The sequence below is a fragment of the Rhineura floridana genome, chromosome 18, assembly GCF_030035675.1.
Source record: "Rhineura floridana isolate rRhiFlo1 chromosome 18, rRhiFlo1.hap2, whole genome shotgun sequence".
Classification (NCBI taxonomy): Eukaryota; Metazoa; Chordata; class Lepidosauria; order Squamata; family Rhineuridae; genus Rhineura; species Rhineura floridana.
Window position 1 is genome coordinate 16,861,305 of NC_084497.1, and position 27,253 is coordinate 16,888,557.

At 43.5% G+C, this 27,253-nt stretch overlaps 1 protein-coding gene across 3 annotated transcripts; it reads left to right on the plus strand.

The window, feature by feature from the left end:
* The first annotated feature begins 1,192 nt into the window (after window positions 1–1,192).
* On the plus strand, window positions 1,193–14,739 carry MUL1 (mitochondrial E3 ubiquitin protein ligase 1). 3 transcript variants are annotated; one of them, XM_061601247.1, is made up of 5 exons: window positions 1,193–1,288; window positions 3,552–3,699; window positions 5,572–5,659; window positions 10,792–10,912; window positions 13,450–14,739. In XM_061601247.1, the coding sequence occupies exons 2-5, from the start codon at window positions 3,580–3,582 to the stop codon at window positions 14,138–14,140; spliced, it is 1,020 nt and encodes a 339-aa protein (XP_061457231.1). In that variant the 5' UTR covers window positions 1,193–1,288; window positions 3,552–3,579; the 3' UTR covers window positions 14,141–14,739. The 3 variants fall into 3 exon arrangements, with proteins under 3 accessions (XP_061457231.1, XP_061457230.1, XP_061457229.1); XM_061601246.1 differs by having other exon boundaries at window positions 1,244–1,345; XM_061601245.1 differs by lacking the exon at window positions 1,193–1,288 and adding an exon at window positions 1,297–1,404.
* Window positions 14,740–27,253: the final 12,514 nt, after the last annotated feature.

Here is a 27,253-nt window from a genome sequence, read left to right on the forward strand (position 1 = left end):
CCATTAACTCACTTGTTTGCTATCATGGTTCGGATTTTTATGTACCAATTTTGTATGGTCATTTTTGGAAACAGGTTTTTTTTAAAAAAAGCTAAAATATTGATATTATTGATGTTTTATTAATAACTCCTTTAATTTATCTATATTTCCTTTAAAAATATTGATATCAATATTTTTTCCCCAAGGGGAATAAAACGAATCAGTAAAAGCAACGGCTTGCAAAGAACGAACTCAAATCAATATCATCCTGTTAAGTCGATGTGTGCTTTTGAACTGGCACCAGCCAATGGATCTCATCCCCAGTGTGTGTAGATGGATTGAGTGTGTATGTGCTTGTAAGGACATGAGACATGTTTGTATAGATGGGGATGGGTGTGAGGATGGGGCAGGTGCATTTGTGTGTTTGGGCAGTGGGATGCATTACAACAGACCCATAAAACAGGCCCTTGCTTTTATTTATTTATTTAAAGATATAAAACTGGTTTTATTTATAAACACAAAGACAAAACAAGACAGAAAAAGAGAACAAAAACATCAAAATAAAAAGGAGAAAATACAAATACTACCACCAGCCACTTAACTTTTTAAAGATTGCTTTATTGTGTTCGTAATAGTGAAACGTTCTTTTTGCTTGTTATTATATTTGTTGTTATGTTACTGTTTTATTATTTTTGTTATTAGGAAATTGTTTCTGATATGTATTTCTGTTCAAATTGTTGTAAGCCACCGTGAACACAATTTTTTGTGGAAAGGTGGCACACAAATAAAATGAATGAATGATCTTATAGCTATTGGAACTTAATACAATAAATGCATTCTTTAGAGGGACACACACTCATAGGAACACAGGAAGCTGCCGTACACTGAGTCAGACCAATGCCCCATCTAGCTCAGTAGTGTCTACACAGACTGGCAGCAGCTGTCCATGTCCTACCCGGATATGTCGGGAGGGGGGGGCTGAACCTTCTGCATGCAAATCAGATGCTGCCCCACTGAGCTACAGCCCTCTCCCCAGCTAAGCTACAGGTCTAGATCCCTCCAGTTTTTTCGACAGTGGGGCTACTGCTCTGCCCCGCAAAAGGAACCACGAAGTTCTGCGTGCAAAGAAAGTCGTGTCAACTCTACCGCCTTTCAAATCTATGGGCCGGTGGCGTCTCGGCGCATTAGAGACGCGTACGGAAATTCGAGCTGCTCTCTAGAGACTCTATGATAAAAAAAATCCTCCGGGGGGGGGCTTTACGTCATTAGACGGCGCCGCGGGAAGTAGATGGGAGGACCGGAAATAAAGGTGCGGGTGCTGTTTGTGGGGCTTTCTCCTTCCCAGCAGCCGGATGTGTCGTTATGGGTACGGAGGGGGAAACTCTTAGGGGAACTTTTCTTGCCGTAGGGACTCTGCGATGTCGGGTAGGCAGCTCTGCTTGAGATATTACGGGGAAGGGGCAGCTTGCCATGGAAGTCCTTGGCAGGAGGGCGCGTTTCTGAACGCCGTACGTTGAATTAACTTGTGGAAGCCAATTCTTACGAAGGGGGAGGAGGACAATGTTGTGCGTAGGCTCCGCTCATGCGCTCCCCAAGGGGTGTGTGGCGGACTGTTGTGAGAAGCAGGTGTTGGACTAACTGGGACTTTGGGCCACTTCAGTAGGGCTCTGCTTATTACATCTGTTACATAGTTGCATAATATTGGGAAGTTGCTGTTATATTTGTTGCTATGTTGCTGTTTTATTTTTTGTTATTAGGAAATTATTTTTTGCAATTATTTTTGAATTGTACTTCTGTTCACCTTGTAACCTGCTTTGAGCACATTTTTTTTGTGGAAAGGCGGCATGCAAATCAAATGATGATGATTCATATCCTGATTTTTCTCCCAAGTTGTTCAGAGAACATACAAGGTTCTCTCCTCTCCTGCTCCTCCCCATTTTGTTCTCCCCCATCAACCCTGGGAGGTGGGCTAGACTGGGAGATTGTGGCGAGCCTGAAGTCACCAACTGAGCTTGATGGTTGAGAAAGGATTTGAACTCTCCCCAAATGTCAGTGTTTAGTCTGACATTCCAACCCCTAGAACTACATTAGATAATTATGTTCTTATAAGCTAGTGGCTGGGAGGTTCTTTGGAGGGCTGGGTAAGGAAGATCTTTTAGGCTCTGGCTGAAAGAACTGTAACTACATGTAGTTTTTGTTTTCTGTCCCTGAACAGGCCAACTTGCTTGTCTTTTGTACTTGAGATAGCAGTGTGGATCGTGGCACCTTGATAGGAACAGTTTTATTGTGATATCAGAAACAGCAGTCTACAGCCCCTTTCTTAGGTGCTTGAAATGTTGTCCTGCATGAATATATGCGCTTCATGCAACTGACAAACTAAGTTATAGTCTGTGAAAGTTGGTGCCGCCATAAATCTTTTACTCTTTTAGGTGCTGCAAGATTCCTTGTTTCAAGAATAGTAGATAGCCAAGCTAGTTCCTGGAGAGGCGGGGCAGGAGGAATCAATCAATAAATAATAATGTACATTTGCTTCCTTGGTGTGCCAGGTTAAAACTAATATCTTCAAGCTTTTCATGGCAAATCTGTAACCTGCTGTGGCTATTACTTTTTGATTTTATGAAATAGTGGCTATTTTTATGTTGTTCGCTGTTTATTCTTCTTGGTTTCATGATTGTAGGATATTTTGATTGGTTTTATGATATTTGGAGAACTAATGGATCTGAATTTTGTGAGCTGCTTTGTAGACTCTAAAGAGGAACAGCTTTATACAAATACTTAAAGTAAATGGGAAAATCCAATTGCCTAGTACAGGGCCTAGATTGATTCAGATCAAGAATCCACATCTAGAGACTAGTCAATCTGGCAAGTAAAAAGGCAAGCCTTCAATTGAACAGGACCCACAAATGAACAGGCCATGTTCTAGAGACTAGCCACCATCTGTATTGTTTTATGTGCTATGAAAGCTTCCCATAACGAACGAGGAAACATCTCGTAGAGAGAATTCTCCAAGTCATAAGAAACTTTTATAAATTCCTATCATGGTGCCTGCACAGCTCCGGTAACTAGGCTGGATAGTTGTATTCTCATTTTAATTCAGCTTATAGTAGCTGAAAGCAACCTTGATATTGGCATAGACAGGGTATTATATGCTTTTTTATTCCTGATTTATTTATTTGTTTGTTTAAAGAGAACTGTCTCAAAATTTTACTGTGTTAAGAGAAATTTCCCTCAATCCATTATTGCTACACGTGGAATCTTGAAGGTTTTTGCAAAGATATGGGAAACAAGTCTGGGTTGCAGGGTATGGCTTGTGGGCAGGAGAGGTTGTATACAATCATAAGAGCAAGATGTTAAAATGTGGGGCAGGGGCAGATGTGGCGGAAGGAAGATACTGTTGTTGGTTAATACTGTTGTTGCTGAATTTATATCCTACCCTTCTTCCTGAAGGATATGGTGTTGTAAAGAAAATGGACTAGAATATTGCTGATGGGTGGGATGATTGTATTGCTTACAATAATTTGTGTCTTCTGACTGAAGAATCCCAAGACCATTCTCTTCTTTTCTCTCTCCAGGCACATACACCAGAGTTAGACTGTAAGAATGGATGCTGCCGGGTGCCCTTCAACGGGCCAAGTTATTCTCTTAGCGACCAGTTCAGCTGTCACTGCAATTCTGTATACCATTTACAGGCAAAAGTCAAAAATTGTTCACAGCCTAAAGGTCAGTTACTGCTTAGAGCTGGGCTATACATTAACATTATTTTTAATATTATATAGCCATTCTTTGATGTCTGCCCTGCTTCAACGAAAAAGTACTTGGACCAGCTGCAACATCCTTTAAAAATTTGAATTTATAAAAGATAAAACCAATTGTGAACATTATAAACTGAAAGCATTGCATCCAAAAACTTTAAAAGCCAAGAGAAAGGGAAAAATCCCAAAAGGCTAGGAAGAAGATGGGACATAATTATTATATGTACTGTTACATGTATATCCCCCACTTTCTTTCAAGGAGCTCAAGATGGTATACATGGATTTTACCCCATTTTATCCTTACCACAACCCTGTATGGTAGATCACACTGAGAGAGAGTGATTGGCCCAAGGTCACCCAGCGAGCTTCATGGTTGAGTAGGGATTTGAACCTGGGTCTCCCCAGTCCTAGTCCAACACTCTATTCACTACACCGCACTGGCTCTCTAAATGGGGAAGGTCAGTTACATATCCTGTTTTAGGATAATATGAACACCTAAAGAGGAAATTTAAGAGTTCTGCAGGTGTTGATTTTGTTTTGTACTCTGGAATGGAGGGGAGGAAATTGTTGTGGCAGGCTACCTCTACATGCCTGACATCCATACATTGTTTGTATGGCAGAAATCTCCAAATTGTCAAGCAAGGGTCTTTTCCAGGAAAGGCTGAGGACTGAATTTGGGACTTTCTCTATGCAAACCAGGTGCTCTCCCACTGAGATATGGATGCTCCTAACGAACATATAAATCTGCTTTATTTAAGTCAGGCCACTAAGTCTATCTAGCTCAATATTATCTACATTGACTGACAGTGGCTCTCTAGGAATTTAGATAAGGGTCTCCCAGCCCTACCTAGATATGCAAAGCATGTTGCCATTGATCTGTGGCCCATGAAAAAACTGGATGCAGTTAGAGCCATGCATGTGCGCTAATAAATGCATGGGTGTATTGAGGGCGCAGACCTTAATGGCTGCATCTGCACTCCCTTACCCACCAGCTCAGTATTGTCGACACTGACTGGCAGCACCTCTCCAGAATGCAGGTAGGGGACTTTGTCCTGCCCTGCCTGGTGATAATGGTGATTGAACCTGGGACTTTCTGCATGCAGATCAGGTGCTCTACCACTGAGGTACAGCCATTCCCTTAATGTCTGGAGAGAGCTGGGCAGGTGTGCATTCTTCAGCAGAGAAACCTGGAGAGAGCGTGCCACTATGGAAACAGCCCTGTCACAGTATTCATAAGTGACAAGAGTGAGTCCAAGAGAACAGCAGCTGCAACAGTAATGGTATAGGGCAGAGTCCATATATTATCCATTCAGTTGCCAGGATTTCACCTGCTAGATTTACACCTGGATTGTAAAATAGGCACTAAAATACTGCAGTTCTGCTGCTTGTCCTTAACTGTTTTTATTGGGATGAGGTAGGGAACCTCCAGTTTTCGGGTGATGGGCAGGAGCATAAAGAAGGAGACATTCCCCGAGGTATGCAGAATCCCAGACTATTTGGGGCTTTGAAGGCAAGCACTAGCATTTTTATTTGGCCTGGAAGCAACGAGACTTTCCACAGTTCCTTGTATCTTTCCATAAGCATCAGTCCTTGATCTCCTCTCCTGTCTTCCTCATCTATTCTGCTGTTATCCAGCTATCTGTGGTGTTCTGCTCTTTCACAGTTTGGAGCAAAGTGTGTATCATCTAGTGTGCATGCTAGCGTTCAGACACGGAACAGGTTGTGTGGTAGTTGCATGTAATTTGATTTATTAGCTCCGTTATCATTTGCATAATCTCTCTGGAGTGAAGAAGCTGATTGAAATAAGGTTCTTAGAAATGTTTATTTTTTCCCTGCTCAGGGAGCCAAAAAAGTCACCTTGGACCAGGACTTGAAGACTATCCTTATGGAAGCACCGGGGAAGTGTGTTCCCTATGCAGTGATAGAAGGTAGAGTGTGTGTGCATGTCTGTGTGTGTACGTGCACTAACTTATTTGCAATTACACTTCCAACCTGTTCCATCGGTCACAGTGTAGTATGGTATAATCTGCTCACAAAAATATGAATATGCACCTTCTCCCACCCAAGTGTTATTTTATTTGGATTGATTCCATAAAGGAAGCCACAGACCTGAACTTACAAGATGTGAACAGGGTGGTTCATGACAGATGCTCTTGGAGGTTGCTGATTCAGAGGGTCGCCATAAGTCATGGTCAACTTGGAGGCACATAACAACAAACGAAGAGTGGTAACTGGTGCCCATTGTGGCTTGGTAGGGCGGAAGGGAGGGAGCCCAAACAGTAAATAAGTGCAGAGCCAATGATGAGGAGAGTCAACTCATTCTTTTTTTTTTTTCAATAATTTTTATTCAGATTTTCATAAAACATACAAGACAAAATCATAAAACATTCAAAGACAAAAAACAAAATCAAAAATAGTTAAACAAAAAGAAAAAAAGAAAAGAAGAAAAAAAAAAAACAAAAATAAAAAATAAAGAGTAAAATATTGACTTCCCATTTGTCAAAGATCAAATCAGTTATAAGTCTATAATATATAGCAATCCTGTCTCTTAAGTCATATTATAAAATCACTTTCCTCCAGTAGTTATCTTACTTAATCATCAAATCTCATAAACATTACTTTATTCTTTCCACAAAAAGTCAAAGAGAGGTTTCAATTCTTTAAGAAATATATCTATCAATTTTTTTTTTCCAGATAAGCATATCGATTAATCCATCTCATTACTAATTATGATAATCTTATTGTCATAACCATAGTCAAAATAAACATTTCAATTAATCCATCACATCAGAATCTGTTAGGTTCAGTAATTTCAGTAGCCATTGTTCTATTATCTCTATTAGTTCCATTTTCCATCTTCCATCTTCAGTAGTCTTGTTAAGTCCAGTAATTTCAATATCCAATCTTCCATTATCAGTATTCCATAATAATCTTGCTGTCAAAGCCATAGTCATATAATAAGAGTCTGATGGGAATTACCTCTATCCCAAATATTTTCTTGCCATCCATTCTGAATAAGTTGCTGAAATACTGCTGTAAAATCATATCTCTGTTCTTTTTTTCAAAATACACTGGGTCATCTCTTAAAAGTTTTTCCATTGTCACATGGCTGCAGTTAATTCCATAGATTTTCTCTATATTGGGCTCCATCACATCATTCCAGTCCAGAAGATAATCCATGCCATTGATAACTTTATCTCTAGAATCTTCATTAATTTCTTCAGAGATAACATTGAGTTCCAAACAATAGATTTTATTTCTAAAGTCCATAGACTCCAAATCTTGTTCCTGTTCCACGTTTGTTCCAATCTCCGGGATCTCCTCTCTCACAGGGACCCCTATTCCAGTCTCCAGGGTCTCCTCTCTCACAGGGACCCCTATTCCAATCTCCGGGGTCTCCTCTCTCACAGGGACCCCTTCCAGGGTCACCTCTCTCACAGGGACCCTTATATCTTTAATCTCCTGCTTCATTTTACTCAATTCAATTTTCGTTATCTCAATCTCATTCATTATTCTCTGAAACATAGTTATTTCCAGATTCTCAGCCACTTTCTTAATTGCCATTTTAAAAGAAAAATATAGGAAAACCACTTCTTATTTCAGCAACAATTGGGTTAATACTCCAAACTTGGTGACATCACAGTATAAACAGAGCAGACAGCCTTATCTCTCCAATAGTTAAGTAAACAAAATGCAGTTCCCAGGATCGAAGCAATTAATGGCAATCGTCAAGAAACAGATTCGTCAAAATAAAATAGACCAAAAAGAGAGTAGTCTCAAAACAGTATAATATTTTTCAAAATAAAAATCTGGAATAGAAATCCCTCTTCTGTGTGTATCTTTAGAATGCAAATCCAGGACAGCTTTTTGCAACAAAAACAGAGATAAGCTATTAATTAGTGCGTAGCAGAGAGAAGTTACGGCTCCCCAGTGAGATGTCAAAAACCGATCAATCTGGCAAATCTCTTTTAAACAGCAACAATTTAAGTCAAGTAAAAGAAAAATATAGAAAGAAGGGTGCTTGCCTGTTAGTGCGTTCTCTCTTAGAAGATAAGATGAACGTTCGCTTTAACAGATAGAGCTTGCTGTTGAAAATCCGTCCCACCTTCGTCGGCTGGACCTCGTCCCATAAATTAATGAGATCTGGTCGTCCCAACAAAAATAGGCTTTGAGGTTAATCTCTTCGTTTCTCCCTACCCGGGAGAAGTTTAATCAGTCAAAAAAAAAAGAAAAAACTGACTGATATATCTGAATAAGCTTCTTTTGAGGCAGGAGCCCGTCTCAAAAGCAGGCACAGGCTAAGTCACCCTTCCCGGAAGTCTGAGAGTCAACTCATTCTAGTTTTTATTTTATTTATTAAACCATCTCTATGCTGCTTAATAGATTAAGATGTCTCTAGGTGGTGTACAGACAACTTAAGCAACAGGCAATTTACAGCATGACAAATAATACATGTTACAAAACATTTTGTAACTCCTCCTCCCTGCTAAGTTCCACACGGTCAAAACTGAGGCCAGTGGCACACTGGTCAGCTTCCCATGAGTGAAGCGAAGTGGAAGGGATGGAGAGAGAGTGCCCTTATTGTGTTAATATCAGGGACGGGGAAATCTGTAGTCTTCCAGATGTGATTGGACTACAGCTCCTGTCGGCCATCTTAGCGAAGGCAGATGGGAGTTCGAATCCAGAAACATCAGGAGGTTATGCTGTTTGTAGTGTTTCTAGTTTGAGACTAGTTCCTTTCCTACCAGGTTGTCTGATAACATTCTGTGTGGTCAAGTTCTGCCCCTGGGTCAGCCAGAATGTTTTGATTCTGAGCTCATCTGCTCAAAATCATGTAATGGCCAGATAGAATTGTGAAACCTTTTTGGAACATAGAAATCTTATTTATACTAAGTCAGATCATTGCTCCATGTAACTAATATTGTCTACACTGGCTGGCAGCAGCTCTCTAGGGTTTCAAATGGGAGTCTTTCCCAGTCGTACCTGGGGATGCTGAGCATTGAACGTGGGACCATTTGCAGGCAAAGCATGTGTGCTCTACCACTGAGCTGACACTTCAGCTTCCCTTCCCTCTACCCTTCCCCTTTTGTCATCTCAGAGCAGCTTACAAATGTAATAAAGATAGTCCCTGCCATCAGGCTGAATAGTCTGAAAGACATGCCACAAAAGGAAAAGGGATTGGGAGGGAGGAAGAAAAAAAGCGCAGGCATTATGTCTTAGTTACAGAGTTCTTGTGATGGAAAGATTTCTAGAAGAGAGGAGCTAAAAGTGGCAGGTCTTTCCAAAGAGCTGATGGAGAGGCCCTTGTGATGTTCCTGTATGTGGATGTAATGTAAATATGGTAAGTGCAGGTTTATTATAGGAAATATGGTAAGTGGAGTGAGTGAGAAGGGGGAGTACATGGGCTGTAGAATGCTGGATGATGATTGGTTGTGTGTTTGAATGGCTGAAGGTATAAATGAGAGGATAACAGTTGAGTCGGGGTTGGTTGTTGGACGGTGGGGGTTGGACAGGGTGGTTGTGAACAGGGAGGTTGATGTGGAGAGTAAGAGGTGGCTGTTGAGAGATTGGATTGGGAGTTCTGAGGCAAATAGTTGGAAGGAACAATAGAGAAACATATATGAAACCATATGCTTGTCAATGAAATCTATAAGTAATATTGTTATTCTTAGCATTATCAATAAATATCTTCTTGGTTTACTTAAAGTCTGATTCCTCAGCTGGGGTGCACAGACCAGGCAGAGTAACCAGGGCTGAAGAAGAAATAGTATTGAATGGTGGCAGCGGTGAGGGAAGAGACATTATATCAACATCCAATACCACAGAGCAACCCAGAGCTGTGAGCTTCATAGGCAAGAGGCTTCAGGGGGGTTGGGAGTTACCTATACACACAGACACAAGGTATCAAAATAACCAGGAAGAGACTTAGGCACAGTCTAGAGGTTATATTGGATACACAGAGTGTTGGGTAGTGTGGCCTAGCAGGGGGATCTTTTGAGATCTGTGCTAGAGTGGAGAGAGGTAAAAATAAACACGACGATCCTGACTGCTGGTGCCACGAGTGAGAGCGACACAGGTGGTGCCAGGGAAGGACATCACAGCCCTCAGTCCCACCTCTCTCCTTCTACTGTCACCTAATGAAATAGTTGCTCTTTGTTGTTGTTGTTGCTATGTGCGTCAACTCGATTACAACTTATGGCGACCCTATGAATCAGCGACCTCCAATAGCATCTGTCATGAGCCACCCTGTTCAGATCTTGTACGTTCAGGTCTGTGGCTTCCTTTATGGAATCAATCCATCTCTTGTTTGGCCTTTTTCTACTCCCTGCTGTTTTTCCCACCATTATTGTCTTTTCTAGTGAATCTTGTCTTCTCGTTATGTGCCCAAAGTATGATAGCCTCAGTTTCATCATTTTAGCTTCTAGTGAGAGTTCTGGTTTAATTTGTTCTAACACCCAATTATTTGTCTTTTTTGCAGTCCATGGTATCTGCAAAGCTCTCCTCCAACGCCGCATTTCAAATGAGTTGATTTTTCTCTTATCTCCTTTTTTCACTGTCCAACTTTCACATCCATACATAGAAATTGGGAATACCATGGCCTGAATGATCCTGACTTTAGTGTTCAGTGATACATCTTTGCATTTGAGGACCTTTACTAGTTCTCTCATAGCTGCCCTCCCCAGTCCTAGCCTTCTTCTGATTTCTTGACTGTTGTCTCTATTTTGGTTAATGACCGTGCCAAGGTATTGATAATCCTTGACAAGTTCTATGTCCTCATTGTCAACTTTAAAGTTACATAAATCTTCTGTTGTCATTACTTTAGTCTTCTTGATATTCAGCTGTAGTCCTGCTTTTGCTCTAGATGTCAGTTAAATGTTGATGTTGTTGGACTCCCCATCAGCCCCAGCCAGTTGTCAAGGATTATTCTTGTACCACGCAGTCCTTAGAATTGGCCATTTAAAGGGTTACCACCAGTTGCACCTGTTGATCTTGCTGTTCTGGTATGCCACAGAGAGCATTTGGGTGTGCATTTCTGCTGTTCTTCCCCCCAATCTGCTAGGTGTTGTACGGTCGATTAAGGAAACCCTCAACAGCCAGTTTGTGGAAAACTGCAAGGGAGTGGTTCAGAGGCTAACATTGCAGGAGCACAAGATGGTGTGGAACCGAACTACCCACCTCTGGTAGGTACATCCCACTCCAAGGCCTGAAAAGGGGGCAAGAAGGTTGTTGCTTTTATTTGAGGAAGTGGAGAGAAACCATTGGGGCAGGCCAGTTGCCACGTGCACTATTTGTAACCCACCTTTCAATCTGTATCAGGACTGGAGGCTGAATGTGGACCTCCAGGCCTTGCTGTCTGGCCGTTGGGTCTTTACCCAGGCACACCCCTCACCAGCTCTGCTCCACACCCTCCACAATTGCCTGGAATGTCTTATGCATATGCACTCAGTGGTTTGAAATGCGTGTGTGCCAGTGTGTGAGTTTACCTAAGAAAGCAGTCTTTGCATTGAGATCCCTGAGACTTAAGACTTAGTAAAATAAGAAAAGCTACTTTATTTATAGAAATACATAATAGATAGGAAAGGCATATAGATCCTCCGTGGCGCAGAGTGGTAAGCGGCGGTAACGCAGCCGAAAGCTCTCCTCACGGCCGGAGTTCGATTCCAATGGAAGGAGGAAGTCAAATCTCCGGTAAGAGGGGTCAAGGTCCACTCAGCCTTCCATCCATCCACGGTTGGTAAAATGAGTACCCGGCATATGCTGGGGGGTAAAGAAAGGCCGGGGAAGGAACTGGCAATCCCACCCCATATATACGGTCTACCTAGTAAACGTCACAAGACGTCACCCTAAGAGTCGGAAACGACTCGCACTATAAGTGCGGCGACACCTTTACCTTTTCTAGGAAAGGCATACCTAGTTCTAACTAAGTTGGATGCTCAATGCCCAGACTTGGGTCTTGCCCTCGTGGCTCAGGAGAGAGAGCAAAGACAGAGATGTCTCCTCTCTCCTCGGAAGGTAGAAGAAGACGAAGGAGGGGCAGGTCAGCTTCCTTGGGCATATCAGTTTACAACTGAGTATATCAGTGTGGGTAAAGGTAGGCATTCCTAGCCAGCTGGAGGACCCTAACTCTATCTTCCTTCTGGAATACACAAAAGAACCCAGACAGGAGTTGCTCTTGCCCCACTTCCAACAGAATGTGTCCTTAGACTGTGATAATGTCTCTTCCTTGCCTGAATGGTGGATGGAGATATGTGTGTGGAAACCTCTGGCTTTTGTGTGGCTGGAATGTGGCATACTTTTGCCTGTAGCCCCACCCACCACTGGCATGAGCCCCCCAAAAGATGGCTGGTGAGGGAACTTAGTTCTGAAGCTGAAGAAGGTTGCGCCCCACCCAATCTAAAAGGTCCCCAAGGGGCATCACATCAGGGTGATTTGCTGGATTCCAAACTCCTGTCATTCCTGGCTGTTGGCCAGGCTGACTTTGGATTATAGGTGTTGGAGCCCAACCGCATCTGGAGGGCCACAGGATAGCTACCCCTAGATTATACCACCCAGTACAAAGCTGATCTCAGTAGCGGCGCAGCTGAGAGAGACGAAGAGTGGCAGCTTCAAAGGGAGGGTCCAGGGTGAAACAGATGAATAGCAGCTTATCAAGAAGTTCAATTCCGGCTTGAATCGTGACAACGGTTTCCTGGTGTAATTAGCAGTGCCAAGATGTTTGTGTTACTCCTCAGTTACTGCTGTTGTGAATGGTCGCTGTGCTTATTTGACATACATTTCAAGCTGCAATGCAATTGCCACAGACTGCTTATTGCTTTTTATTGACATCTCCCCTCACTGTTTACGTCTTCCCCCTACCCCATTCCCACCAACTGAGGATTTGGGCTCTCATCTTCGAAAGCTTAGTCTTCAAAGCCCCACAAAACTTTTTGTTTAAATTTTCCAGGTCTTTAAGAGGCCACACGATTATAATCGGAAGCGATGGGGGTGCGATTGTCATCTTCAGGGCTGCATTCCCTGTGGGCAACCTTTGAGGCCACATCCCAGTGCTGGGATGGCAAAAGTGGCAGAGCAAGAAATGTGAATTTTACCTTTGCGCAGTAGGCAAGTTTCTATACAGACTCACACAGCCCTCCAGACAAGCAAGAAACATTGTTAGAGCTGAAGGCTGCATTCCAGACAACACTAGGGACATGGGAAGCTGAAGCAGACCCATTGGTCCATCTGTCTCAGTATTGTCTACACTGACTGGCAGCAGCTCTCCAGGGTTTCCGCCCTACCTGGAGATGCTGGGACTGAACCTTCTGCATGCAAGGCAGATGCTCTCCCATTGAGCTACAGCACTTCCCATGGTGAGTGCAAAACAGGGCCAGTGGGGGGTGTAGGTAGGGAGAGGTATAGCCTGGAACAGTCCCAAGGACCAGACAGAGAAGCTTGGAGGGCTGCATTTGTGCCCCTTGCCTTACATTCCCAATCCCTGATCTGAATAGAGATGTTACAAGAGGAAAAAGGGATGGGGAGGGAAGAGGAAAACAAGCAAATTCTGGCACATCTAGGCAAAATCCCCACAAATTCTTCATAAAGTTTATGTCAAATGAAACATCAAAGGACCCATTATTGGGCACCGCTGTGAGACCATGTTGGTGCAGCCCTGCTAATGGGCCACCAGTTTACACTTCTCCTGTTGGTGTTAACTTTTTGTTGGGTTCTTGTTCCCCAGGAATGACTATGAAAAGATCCTTCACCAGAGAACCAACATGACGGCCTTTGAGTTGGTGCCCCAGGAAGGAGGCGCTGATGTTGCCGTGAGGGTGTTGAAACCCTTGGATGCTGCCGAGCTCAGCTTGGAGACGGTGTATGAGAAGTTCCACCCTTCTGTCCAGTCCTTCACAGATGCAATTGGCCACTACCTCAGTGGGGAGCGCCCCAAAGGCATCCAGGAGACGGAAGAGATGCTGAAGGTGGGGGCGGTGCTTACTGGGGTGGGGGAGCTGGTCCTTGACAACAGCACCATCACACTACAGCCTCCCAAGCAGGGCATGCGCTATTACTTAAGCAGCCAGGATTTTGACTCCTTGCTCCAGAAACAAGAATCGAGTGTTCGGCTCTGGAAGGTCCTGACCCTCCTTTTTGGCTTTGCCACGTGTGCCGTCCTCTTCTTTGTCCTGCACAAGCAGTACCGCCATCACCGGGCAAAGCAGCGCCTGCGTCGGATACAGGAAACTATTGCAGCAGGCGGGGATGCAGTGAACGTGTGCGTCATCTGCTTGAGCAACAGCCGCTCGTGTGTCTTTCTCGAGTGCGGCCACGTCTGCTCCTGTGACAAGTGCTACCAAGCACTTCCGCAGCCCTGCCACTGTCCCATTTGTAGGCAAGAGATCACAAGAGTTGTGCCTTTATACAACAGCTGAATTAGCACCAGCGTTCCTTTTGGTTGCCTCTGCTAATTGCTTTGCTATCGTTGAGGAACGTTCGTCTAGGTATCGATGCGGCACAGAGGAGCTCAGGGTGTGGATTTGGTGGCTGGAGCCCTTTGCACAAAGGCAGACGGAGCCAAGCCACGTTGCTGAAAGTTGCCAATGAACATCTGGAGTTTTTAAGGATTGCTGTGAGTTTTGGACAGGATTGCTCAGCACTGCTTTGGTGGATATTTTGCCAAAATAAAGGTTCTTCTCCGTGGAGAATTCACATGTAAACAATGATGCGTGTGTCTAACTCAGCCTTCCCTAACATGTCCCCTCCATATGTTTCGGACTACAGCTCTCATCACCCCATCGTGGCTGGAGTTGTGGTCCAAAACACGTGGAGGGCACCAGATGACAGGTAGCTGCTTTAACTAATCTCGTATTTTTCTTTTTCTTGTATGAGAACTGACGGGATCATGTTTCTAGACTGCTATGTTTCTTTTGAGTTACTTTGCACCAGTGTGCTCTGTCCTTAAAGCATTTCACAGTCCCAAATTCAAAAGAAACTCCGAATTCAGTGCCCAAAATAAATTAAGCTTGCCCTGCGTTTGTTCTAATGTTGCTTTCAAGCATTACCCAGTTCAAGTAATTAAAAAAATGTTTGAGTCAGGAAATGGTTAGAGAGTGGGGAGAAGAGTCTTGAGCGTGAGAGAGGAGGAGGAGGAGCGGCAGGGTAGAGCTGCAACCCTAGGGGGAAGATGGGTAGCTGCTTACCTCCACCCATCCTGTGTGCAACTCTGCTATAGCTTCTGAGTGTTCGCTAAACAAAAGGAAGCCATGTCTTCACACTGTGCGTGGATATCTTGTGGACAGTGCAACTTGGAAAGCCTCCCCAGAAGGTCAGTGCAGGGAGATGCCTGAACAATGTGGAATGGGTGTTTTGGAGAGGGCCTTGGTTGCTAATGTAAGAAAATTCACAGAAGGAAAGAGGTGCAGTGTGCATGCACCCCCCCCCAAACCTCTAGAGAGGCAGCTTCCAATGCTTTGCTTGCAAAGAATCCCAAGTTTAATCATAGACATAGGCAGGTAGGCCTGGGGAAAACCCATCTGAAACTTAGCATAAGGCAACTATACTAGGAAGAAGTCAAGCCCTGCCATCTCTTTTTTTCTCTTGTTCTACATATTTTAAATTTGCTTTTATTCTTGCTGTAAACCTCCCTGAGAACTTGACTAGAGAGTATCATTTATAAATAATTTACAAATAAATCTCCAAGTAGGTTAGGAATGTCCCCTGTATGAAATCCTAGAGAGCTGCTGCTAGCCAGTGCAGACAAGACTGAGCTAGATGGACCAACAGTCTTGTTTGGTGTGACGCAGCTTGCTGAGCTGGGGTGCCGACCAGAGTGCATGGGCAGAGCATCTGCTTTGCATGCAGAAAGCCCGAGGGTCAATCCCTACTGGTGTCTCCAGGTAAGAGGCACCCCTAGTTCAAACCCAGTAGCTGCTGTCTGCGTAGACCAGCCTTCCTCAACCTGGCACCCTCCAGATATTTTGGAGTAGCTTCCCATTATCTCTGGCTATTGGCCATGCTGGCTGGGGCTGATGGAAGGCTGTCGGGCCACCGCACAGTGGCAGAGCATCTGATGTGCATGCAGAAGGCCCCAAGTGCAATCCCCGGCATCTCCAGGTAGGGCTGGGAGCGTTTCCTGACTGCAGTCCCGGAGAGCTGCTGCGTGTCTGACTCGGGCAGCAGCTTCCTGGGTTGTACAAAAATGTCTGGAGGGCGCCAGGTTGGGGAAGGCTGGTTGGTGTTGACGTGCTGGATGGACTGGTGTTGTGACTCTGCATAAGTCACTTGTGGATGTCTTAAAAGGAGAGTCATCTCTGAGTGGTGAAGCATGTCCTTCGCATTCAGAAGTCCCAGGTTCAATCCTGGCATCCCCAGATATGGCTAGAAAAGACTCCCTGGAGAGCTGCTGCCAGCCAGTCTCAACCATACAGGGCTAAGATGGGCCAATGGCTTGGTATAAGGCAGCTTCCAGTATTCCCGTGACTGGAGGTGACCTGTTTCCGGCTTCTGAGCAGTCGTTGCGTCCCTTGCCTGGCAGGCGTGGGCCAGGCGCCTCCTTCTCTGGGGCATTCTTGGTCTTCTCTGCAGCAGCACCTCTTGGCAAGGCAGAGCGAAAGCCCCTGTGCTGACATTCAGCTGTAATTCGAGCACTGACTGTAGGTGGATTTGAGCAGACTGCTGGAGCAAGTAGAGCAATGCGGAGCTGGAGCCTGGCCAGGCATGGTGAGAAGTAGCGGTGAAAGTACTAGGCGGGGACCTTGAATAGGCACGGATGAAGCAAATTGCGGCCCTCCCTTTAAGACAGCTGAACGTCAAGAAGACTAAAGTAATGACAACAGAAGATTTGTGTAACGTTACAGTTGACAACGAGGACATTGAACAAATGGAGACAGTAGTCAAGAAATCAGAAGAAGGATAGGACTGGGGAGGGCAGATGTGAGAGAACTAGAAAAGGCCCTCCAATGCAATGATGTATCACTGAACACCACAGGATCATTCAGGCCATGGTATTCCCGATCTCTGTGTATGGATGTGAAAGTTGGACAGTGAAAAAGGCGGATAAGAGAAAAATCAACTCATTTGAAATGTAGTGTTGGAGGAGAGCTTTGCGCATACCATGGACTGCGAAAAAGACAAATAATTGGGTGTTAGAACAAATTAAACCAGAACTCTCACTAGAAGCTAAAATGATGAAATTGAGGTTATCATTCTTTGGACACATCATGAGAAGACATGATTCCCTAGAAAAGGCAATAATGCTGGGAAAAACAGCAGGGAGTAGAAAAAGAGGAAGGCCAAACAAGAGATGGATTGATTCCATAAAGGAAGCCACAGACCTGAACGTACAAGATCTGAACAGGGTGGTTCGTGACAGATGCTCTTGAAGGTCGCTGATTCATAGGGTCGCCATAAGTTGTACTCAACTTGAAGGCACATAACAACAACAACAGCAACTTTAAGACAGCCCACTTCACAACAGGCAGTTCCCCACCCTTCTGTAATGGGAGGATTCTGGCCACCGGCTCCAGTGGGCAAACAACATTTATTAGGCATGCATGATGCTGTTTTGGCCTTGCCTTGTCCCAGTCAGCCTTGGAATAATGGCGCCAGACAGATAGTTCCTTCCTTTCTCTTCACAGGGTGTGATTTGAGCATTTGTGGGGGGGTGGGGATTACCCAAGCTCATTCTCAAGGGAAGGGGGAGGCTGCCTTTCACATCTGCATGAGTCTGTGCTGTCGGCTGGCTTCCTTCCAATTGGGAGGATGGCTTATCCTGTTGGTGCCCAAACAGGCCTGGTGATTGCAATTAGTAACTGGGCTAAAAGACCTGCTGTGATCCTGATCCTGATCTTCCCCATCCTCTGCTGTAAGAACATATAATGCATTCACACAGTACTAGTTTTGCAGTTACAACATCTGTTTCGGCCCTTGCGTATATTTTATTTATTACTGTATTATTATTACATTTACATCCGGCCTTTCCTCCAAGGGACTGAAGGCGGCATGCATGGTTCTCCTCCCCCCTGCACAACAACCCTATGAGGTAGGTTAGGCTGAGTCTGTGAACTTCATGTCTCAGTGGAGATTTGAACCCTGGGCTTCATTCAGCACTAGCCTACTGCATCTCCCTGGCTCTGATATAATCAGCTGAGATAGCTGCAGGGTTACCATAACTTAATGAGTCAGAAGTCTCTAGTGCAAGCTGTAAAGGAAGTGTGGGGAACCTTAGACCCTCCAGATGTCATCCCTGGCTGTTGGCCATGATTCCTGGGGCTGATGGGAGTTGTAGTTCAGCAACATCTGGAGTGCCCCACCCCTGCTGTAAAATTTGTATAAATTCTGAGTTCTGTATTGTTTGGGAAATGGTGCTTTTGTGTTTTCCGAGATGCTGTGCAGGACTCTAGGTGGCGATGCATCCCTGTGATGGTTCTACCAATTTTTGCAAGCCCGGAAGAATCCATTTCCCTGCAAGTGTGTGCATCCATCCCTTGCCAGGCTCTCTAAGTGAAGATGGAGAGGTGTGATGGAAAACGGGGACGACGAAGCAGAGTGAGCTGCTGCTCTCTTTCTGTTCTCTTATATTAGGGGAAATTGCTTGCAAAAATGCGTCTAAGCAAAATTGCATACAAAAGTTGTGTATGAGGAGAAGTAGGCTGATGAATTTTCATAAGGTTTTTTAAAATTGAAAACTGATAAGGAAATATGGAGAACTGACTAAGATTTGGATAATGAGAAACTGAAATTGACGTATTTGCCCATCCCTACTATCAGCCCTTGCTCTCAAGGTGGTAAGAATCTAATGATCATGTAATAGGCATCCCAAAATTGACACCGTCACTTGATTTTGGGCCAGTCCTAGGAGGTGCGTCAGGCTCAACTCCAACACACAATCTAGTAGAAATGTCTTCATAAACATTGAAAGAAGCGACAGGATCATTGTGCTCTTGCCCAGCTCATGTACGTTCCTGTCCTGGGATCCTTTGGAAGGAAGAGGTGGATACAAATTTAATAAATAATAAAAATTTCCAGCAGATTTAGCAGGAGAGGGAGGACCAAGTGGATTTCCTAGCTTCTGGTTAAAAAGTCTTGAGCCCTGGAATACAAGGAACACAAGAGCCCTGTTGGAGTAGACTAGTGGTTCTCTAACTTCTTTGGTTCGCGGCGCACTGTAAAACATATAAAAAATTTCTGGCGCACTTTGTGTACAAAATTGAAAATATATTAATATATTTTAAACTATGAATAAAAACTTAAACTATAGAAAACTATTACTTACCCTATACAAATGGGTTTCTTCTCATTTTCAAAATATACTTTCATAATATTTGAGGCACACCTAGCCACCTCTTAGGGCGCACCGGTGTGCTTGGGCTCACCGTTTGAGAATCACTGGTTTAGACCAAAGGGACATCTAGATCAGCATCCCATTCCACACTGGCCAGCAAGATGTGTGCAATAGCTGTCTTCCATATCCCCGAGCAACTGATATTTAGATGCATGATGACTCTTAATTTTAGAGGTAGTACATAGACATTTTCTGGCTAGTGCCCTTTCCTCCAAAAATGTGTCTGTTCCTTTTTGAAGCCATCCAAGGTGGTGGCCGTCAGTACCTCCAGTGGCAGTGAATTCCTTAGTTTAACTGTGTGCAGTGTGAAGAAGTATTTCTGTCCTGAATCTCCCACCATTTAGCTTCATGGGATGATTCTCAGGTTTTAGTATAATGAGAAAGGTCCTAGCCACTTTCTGCACAGCACTTAATTCACATACTCTGTTACTCGCTTTTCTTCCAAGGTAAAAAGCCTCAAGCATCATCACCTTTATTTCTAGGAGAGCTGCCGCAGCCCCTTATTTTGCTTGGCCTTTTCTGCACCTTTCCCAACTCTGCAGTTTCCTTTCTGAGGTATGGCGACCTGAGCTGTACACAGTATTCCAAGTGAGGAATACTACACCATAGATTTGTATATCATCATATTGTCAGTTTTATTTCTAATGATCCCTAACATGGAATTTGCCTTTTTCACACACACTGGGTCAACATCTTCATTGAGCTATCTACTACAACCCCAAGGCCCCTTTCTTGGTCACTCACTGTCGGTTCTTCAGACCCTATCAGTGTATACTTTGTATTTTTTTGCCCCAATGTGCATCAATTTCCACTTGCTTACAATGAACCACCTTTTCGACTTCCGGGAAGGGTGACTTAGCCTGTGCCTGCTTTTGAGACGGGCTCCTGCCTCAAAAGAAGCTTATTCAGATATATCAGTCAGTTTTTTCTTTTTTTTTTGACTGATTAAACTTCTCCCGGGTAGGGAGAAACGAAGAGATTAACCTCAAAGCCTATTTTTGTTGGGACGACCAGATCTCATTAATTTATGGGACGAGGTCCAGCCGACGATTTATGGGACGGATTTTCAACAGCAAGCTCTATCTGTTAAAGCGAACGTTCATCTTATCTTCTAAGAGAGAACGCACTAACAGGCAAGCACCCTTCTTTCTATATTTTTCTTTTACTTGACTTAAATTGTTGCTGTTTAAAAGAGATTTGCCAGATTGATCAGTTTTTGACATCTCACTGGGGAGCCATAACTTCTCTCTGCTACGCACTAATTAATAGCTTATCTCTGTTTTTGTTGCAAAAAGCTGTCCTGGATTTGCATTCTAAAGATACACACAGAAGAGGGATTTCTATTCCAGATTTTTATTTTGAAAAATATTATACTGTTTTGAGACTACTCTCTTTTTGGTCTATTTTATTTTGACGAATCTGTTTCTTGACGATTGCCATTAATTGTTTCGATCCTGGGAACTGCATTTTGTTTACTTAACTATTGGAGAGATAAGGCTGTCTGCTCTGTTTATACTGTGATGTCACCAAGTTTGGAGTATTAACCCAATTGTTGCTGAAATAAGAAGTGGTTTTCCTATATTTTTCTTTTAAAATGGCAATTAAGAAAGTGGCTGAAAATCTGGAAATAACTATGTTTCAGAAAATAATGGATGAGATTGAGATAATGAAAATTGAATTGAGTAAAATGAAGCAGGAGATTAAAGATATAAGGGTCCCTGTGAGAGAGGTGACCCTGGAAGGGGTCCCTGTGAGAGAGGAGACCCCGAAGATTGGAACAGGGGTCCCTGTGAGAGAGGTGACCCTGGAGACTGGAATAGGGGTCCCTGTGAGAGAGGAGATCCCGGAGATTGGAACCAACGTGGAACAGGAACAAGATTTGGAGTCTATGGACTTTAGAAATAAAATCTATTGTTTGGAACTCAATGTTATCTCTGAAGAAATGAATGAAGATTCTAGAGATAAAGTTATCAATGGCATGGATAATCTTCTGGACTGGAATGATGTGATGGAGCCCAATATAGAGAAAATCTATGGAATTAACTGCAGCCATGTGACAATGGAAAAACTTTTAAGAGATGACCCAGTGTATTTTGAAAAAAAGAACAGAGATATGATTTTACAGCAGTATTTCAGCAACTTATTCAGAATGGATGGCAAGAAAATATTTGGGATAGAGGTAATCCCCATCAGACTCTTACTATATGACTATGGCTTTGACAGCAAGATTATTATGGAATACTGATAATGGAAGATTGGATATTGAAATTACTGGACTTAACAAGACTACTGAAGATGGAAGATGGAAAATGGAACTAATAGAGATAATAGAACAATGGCTACTGAAATTATTGAACCTAACAGATTCTGATGTGATGGATTAATTGAAATGTTTATTTTGACTATGGTTATGACAATAAGATTATCATAATTAGTAATGAGATGGATTAATCGATATGCTTATCTGGAAAAAAAAAATTGATAGATATATTTCTTAAAGAATTGAAACCTCTCTTTGACTTTTTGTGGAAAGAATAAAGTAATGTTTATGAGATTTGATGATTAAGTAAGATAACTACTGGAGGAAAGTGATTTTATAATATGACTTAAGAGACAGGATTGTTATATATTATAGACTTATAACTGATTTGATCTTTGACAAATGGGAAGTCAATATTTTACTCTTTATTTTTTATTTTTGTTTTTTTTTTTTCTTTTTTTCTTTTTGTTTAACTATTTTTGATTTTGTTTTTTGTCTTTGAATGTTTTATGATTTTGTCTTGTATGTTTTATGAAAATCTGAATAAAAATTATTGAAAAAAAAAAAAAACAATGAACCACCTTTTCCATTTTAATATCTGTTCCTGCGTTGTGAAGAGATCCTTTTGGAGCTCCTTACAATTCCTTTTGTTTTTTTACCATCCGAACAATTTGGTGTTGCTAGCAAAAGGAAAGAAGTTAGTTCCAAATCTGTGGAGCACCAAGAATGCTTTTTTGCAGGCCCTTTTGATGTGAGCTTTGTCTCATTCCTTTGAGTTCTTATGAAAAGAGAAGGCCGTTGAAGCCCATCCTCCCCCACAAAAATAAAACGCCGTTGCCCTCCAGATTTCTCATTTTGGGACATAACATTTCAGCTACAGCTGATTACACATTTTTGTTGTTTGGAAAAGTGTGGTCCATTGAGCTTCATAAGTCAACAGCCTTCCACTTAAAAATGGCATGAGCATCTTTGGGATGGGAGAGGCAGAGCTTTTTGAATCGATGCTGTTGCTTAACCAGATCCCCCCCCCCCGATTTTATTAAAGTGCTAGATGAAGCCAGGCTAATCCATCTGTTAGCTCAGCTGGTGAGATGGAAACAATTTGTTTATTATTTTCAAATGAGGTTTGGGGTGAGATCTCATACATGGAGCGTGTCAGTTATTTGTGCACACGGTGGCTAATTGCAGATGACACTTCAAAGCATGATAGAGCAGCCAATTAAATTAAGAAGTAAGCAGGCGGCCCTCACACCTCCCGCCCTCCGAGTAAGGGAGTAAGGACAACAATTAACTCTTAATTTTTGCAATCATGCTGGCTAAGAGGCATCTCCCCTGCCCCAATTATTAAAACTAACATTTATGACCTGCCCTTCACCCAAAGGTCCCAGGGTAGGTTACAACCTAAAATCACAAATTAGAGTAGGTCCTAAAAATATACATCTTCGGTATCAAAGGCCACGGTAAGCTCTGCCTGGATGACACAGGCAGAGCAATCCAAATCATGGGAACCTGGCAGGAGGGAGGACGACAACGGCAGAGCTGGAGGAAAGCTCTGCAGCATCCACTCCCTGTTCGGGAACCACATGTGGGGGGCAGAAAAGCAACAGCCGGCTCCCGCAAATACCAGGGAGTAAGCACTCCCCATTGATTTTATTTATTTATTTATTTATTATACTTGTATACCGCCCCATAGCCGAAGCTCTCTGGGAGGTTTAAAGTAACCAAAAACAAATACAATTTAAAATACATCTTTTAAAAAACAATTTAAAACACAATTTAAAAATTTAAAACAATATAAAACACATGCTAAAATGCCTGGGAGAAGAGGAAAGTCTTGACCTGGTGCCGAAAAGATAACAGTGTTGGTGCCAGGCGCACCTCGTCAGGAAGATCATTCTATAATTTGGGGGCCACCACTGAGAAGGCCCTCTTAAGGAGGAGGGTGTGCTACTCCTTATTTTCAGGCCTTCTGCTGGCTCTCCGTCCGCTGGGCTGGCTGTCCCCAGCAGACCCCTGGCAGGGTCCCGGGCGGCACTGTGGCTGAGCAGGGGCAAGGGGCTGCTGCCGGTGGAGCCCAGCAGTGCCAGGAGCCTCAGAAATACAGGGTGTAATGATTGGAGGGGTGGCGCATAAGATAAATCTATTCGCAGATGACACCCTAAGCTAAGCAACCGCAGAGTTTTACCGCAACTGAAGGATGCCCTCAATATATTCCGTGAAGTGGTGGGTCTAGAGATAAACTGCTCCAAATCTGTTATCATGCCACAGTATGCTCCTAAAGATTTGCCCCATCTCACAAAGGCTTCAGATATTTGGGAACAATCTTCTGCAAAGACTTATGGCAGGTATGCAGGATGCAAATTGGGGTCATATACTTCTGTACTGCAGGATCTAAAAGGGTAGCAGCATCTAAACCTGTCATGGTTAGGCTGGATTGCAGCTGCCAAATGGCCATTCTTCCAAAATGCTTGTTTCTATTCCAAGTTTTGCCAATTCAGATTTCAGAAAAGTGGCGTGCAGATTGCCAGAGGCTGCTGAATGGGTTCATGGCAAAAGGCGGCAGGGTTAGTAACATTATGGACAGACCACGAGGCACGCCCAATCTTAAATCTTAATGCTTTTTTATGTTGCTGCAAATGGTGCCTTTATCTTCTTTCCCCCCTACCTTGTGCATAAAAGCATAACGCTGCTCAAACAAAGATTTGTATTTCAACTGTTTTCTACCAGTGAAAATACAAATAACCACTTCCGTGTTGTTGCTTTTTTAAATGAAACTTACTAGTAGAACAAACTGAGCGTGCTTGGTTGCCAGGTAACGAGAGGGAGTGGGAATGTTAAATTAGAGGGCATGGTCTTTAGGAAACTGCGTGATTGATCCTTCCCCTCAAGTGTGGCTAGGAAACACTGCATTTGCGGCTGGCATTGAGCCCTTACTGTGGACGGTGCAAACAGAAAACGGAGGTAAAAACAGCATCTTTAGCACAAAGTTATGCTCCCATGTGGAGATCAAGCTGTCCCCTTCCTCACACATCCATTCCGGGCTGTAATCGAAAAGTTGTCAAATCCATTCTTTAAAGCCATGTTATTAGTTTGGAGACACTGGAGAGAAAAATTATCTCTGTCGCCTCTTCTAGATCATCCTGATTTTTGCAGTGGGGATAAATATGGCCAGTTCTTGGGTTGGAAATAACAAGAAGTTCTCCATCAGCTGAAACGCGGGGCCACCCTATTTCCGAAAAGACACATCATGATAAACTCAGAGATATCAAATATGACTGGAATCTGCTGATGCAGGTTTTGGTTATTCATATCTAGACTTTTAAAGCAAGAAGGGCAAGTTTGTTCACACGCTTTCCTTCAAGCATTTATGTTTGACATCTGTAACACAAAGGGGTTTAGTTCAATCTTCTAAAAGCTGCTCATTGACATGGTGATGTGCTCATCAGAAGGTCTAAAGCTAAGTCTGGGAAGGGGACCTGGATGTACAATTGGAGGATTACCAGAAAGTATGGGGCAGGCCTCCACTTCACACCACATTCTCTAGAATTCAGGAAGTTTCTCGTAAAACCATTTTAATTGGGATTGGACTACAGTCTGATTGTCTCACATTAATAAGAATATTTCTCCTGATTGCTGGAGTGGGTGTGGGGTCAAAGAGGCACTAGCCCACCTTTTGGTGGGAAAGTAACAAGGTAGTCAGAAGCCTGCATATGTGTTTGCTGAAATCTCCCGCGTTATAGGCAGGTCTCTGAAGCTGGATCCAGTTCTATCGATAGCCAGCAGGACAGCTCCCTTGTGTTCAAGCAATTGGTATATATGTTGATGGCAGCAGCTCAGGCAGAAGTGGCTCAACAATGGAAAGATGAGGGAGGTCCTCTCCCCTCGCTGGATTGTCACCTTGTAGCGGTGATTGGGCATGCATGTTCCAGTGAACCCTGTGAGCGATGCCGTCGGGAGTCATGCACTCCCAGCAGGGTCACCCATGGCGGTAAGGTCAAGGGAGAGCAGCCAGACAAAGAACAATCCAAGAAAGTCCTCAACGGCAGAACAGGCGGAGGATAACAATGTGTACGTTACAACGGCTGTGAAGGTGGATGAAGGCTTCAGCAGATAAAGGACTTCCAATCGTCGTAGTATCCATGCCATTAGATCAGAGCCTTTAAGATTCTGTGTTGATCGTCGTGCGCCGATCTCCCCACATAAAACAAATTCACACACAGGTGTCTTCCAAGCAAAGACCTTATCTTGGAAGACAATCTTACTCGGCCACGAGTGATCGCCAATGAATGAATGAGGGAGGTCCTCTGGAGAAGTGGATGGTTTGATAAGGTATGGGACATAACTCTTTCAGAACACCTCAGCCAGCACAGGAGAGTGGATGAGGGGCTTGATCAATAAGTGTGTTTAGTGTTTTGCTTACACCCTGTAACAGTGGCAGTTTCTCCATAGAACAGCAACCATTCATTCATTTAATTTAGTTCAGCAACGAACAGGTGCAAAACCATCTACAAGGATGTAATGAAGCATTACCTGCCCAAAGATGAAGGTGCCGAAGAGGAAGTTCCGTCCAAAAAGAAAAAAGGTGTTTGGACAGTTTGTTTTATGTATGTTAATCTGTGTGCATGCTGTCCTTGACATTGCCTGTCATTTAAGTGCTTAATAAATAAAGGCCTAATGTGTCTAATCCTCCCCCTCCATTTTTCAAATTGCACATTATTGGCATTCCAACTGCACAATGTTTCCAACTCCATGTTTTGAGCAGAACTGCACACTAAACACACACACACACGTTCAACAACCAACCCATTTGGCTTCTGCCTATCTGTTACCTCGGGCAGCAAAATATCTTCGGCCAAATAAAGCAGTATCCAATGTTCCTACTGAATTATCTGGGGCACAGTTATAGTTCTTGGAAGGCAGCCCATGCTTTGCATGCAAACAGTCCACAGTATGATCCCTGGCATCTCCAGATGTTCTCCTTCCACTGTTCCACTGCAATACACCTCTGAAGACCAGTTGCTGGTACTCACCAGTGGGGAGAGCACTGCTGTTTCACTCAGGTCCTGCTTGTGGCTTCCCACTGGGGTATCTAGTTGGCCACTGTGAGAACAGGAGGCTGGACTAGATGGGCCACTGGCCTGAACTGGGGCGGTAGGCTTCTTAACTTCATACATCTCTTTAGCTACCTTTTTGCTAAAATAAAATGTCCCAGTTATTGTAGCTTAGGGGTAGCCAATGTAGCACCCTCCAGATGTTGTTTGACTCCAAGTCCCAGCAGCCCCAGCAGCAAGTATGACCAGTGGTTAGGGATGATGGGACTTAAAGTTCAAACCATATTGGCTATCTCTGTTGTAGCTTTTTCTCCTAGGGAAGTTGCTCCGTCACCTTTTTTTCTGCCTCTTTTCCAGCTCTATACATTTATTGAGATGGAGGGGAGCGGAACTTTGCATAATGTTCCATATGCAGCTGCACAATAGATTAGCATAAAATCATTACTGTGCAGGCAGTTTTATTTTCAGCCCATTTCCTAATAAACTCTCACATGAACCACTGTTATTGCTTAACATTCATCTAAAAAGCCTGTGAAATCCTTGGGTGTGACGGGTAGACACAACCTGAGAATTTTAGCGTTGGCAAAAGGTGTCAGACTTTGCAAGCCGACGTTTCGTGTTGCCTGTGCAAACGTTAAAGCACTGCAGAGGTGGTTGGGGCGTGAGAAACAAGGTGTTTTGGCTCTTGCATTCTAAATACATTTTAAATGCATTGGGACAGGAATCATAGCTCAATGGAAGAGGACCCGCTTTGCATGCAGAATCATTTCCAGAGAAAAGGAATCTCTCTTCAGGTATGAAAGGATCAAAGGTGAGGAACCTGAGAAAGATATCTCTTTGCTCAAGACCACGTTTGGGAAAGCTTTTTCAGCCTGACATCCACATTCCCTTC

What these genes read in the sequence shown, in the direction of transcription:
- MUL1 (XM_061601247.1), top strand. Translation starts at nt 3,580, where the DNA reads ATGGATGCTGCCGGGTGCCCTTCAACGGGCCAAGTTATTCTCTTAGCG. An exon ending in AAATTGTTCACAGCCTAAAG is followed by an intron (nt 3,700 to 5,571) that starts GTCAGTTACTGC and finishes TTCCCTGCTCAG; the next exon opens with GGAGCCAAAAAAGTCACCTT. An exon ending in TCCCTATGCAGTGATAGAAG is followed by an intron (nt 5,660 to 10,791) that starts GTAGAGTGTGTG and finishes CCAATCTGCTAG; the next exon opens with GTGTTGTACGGTCGATTAAG.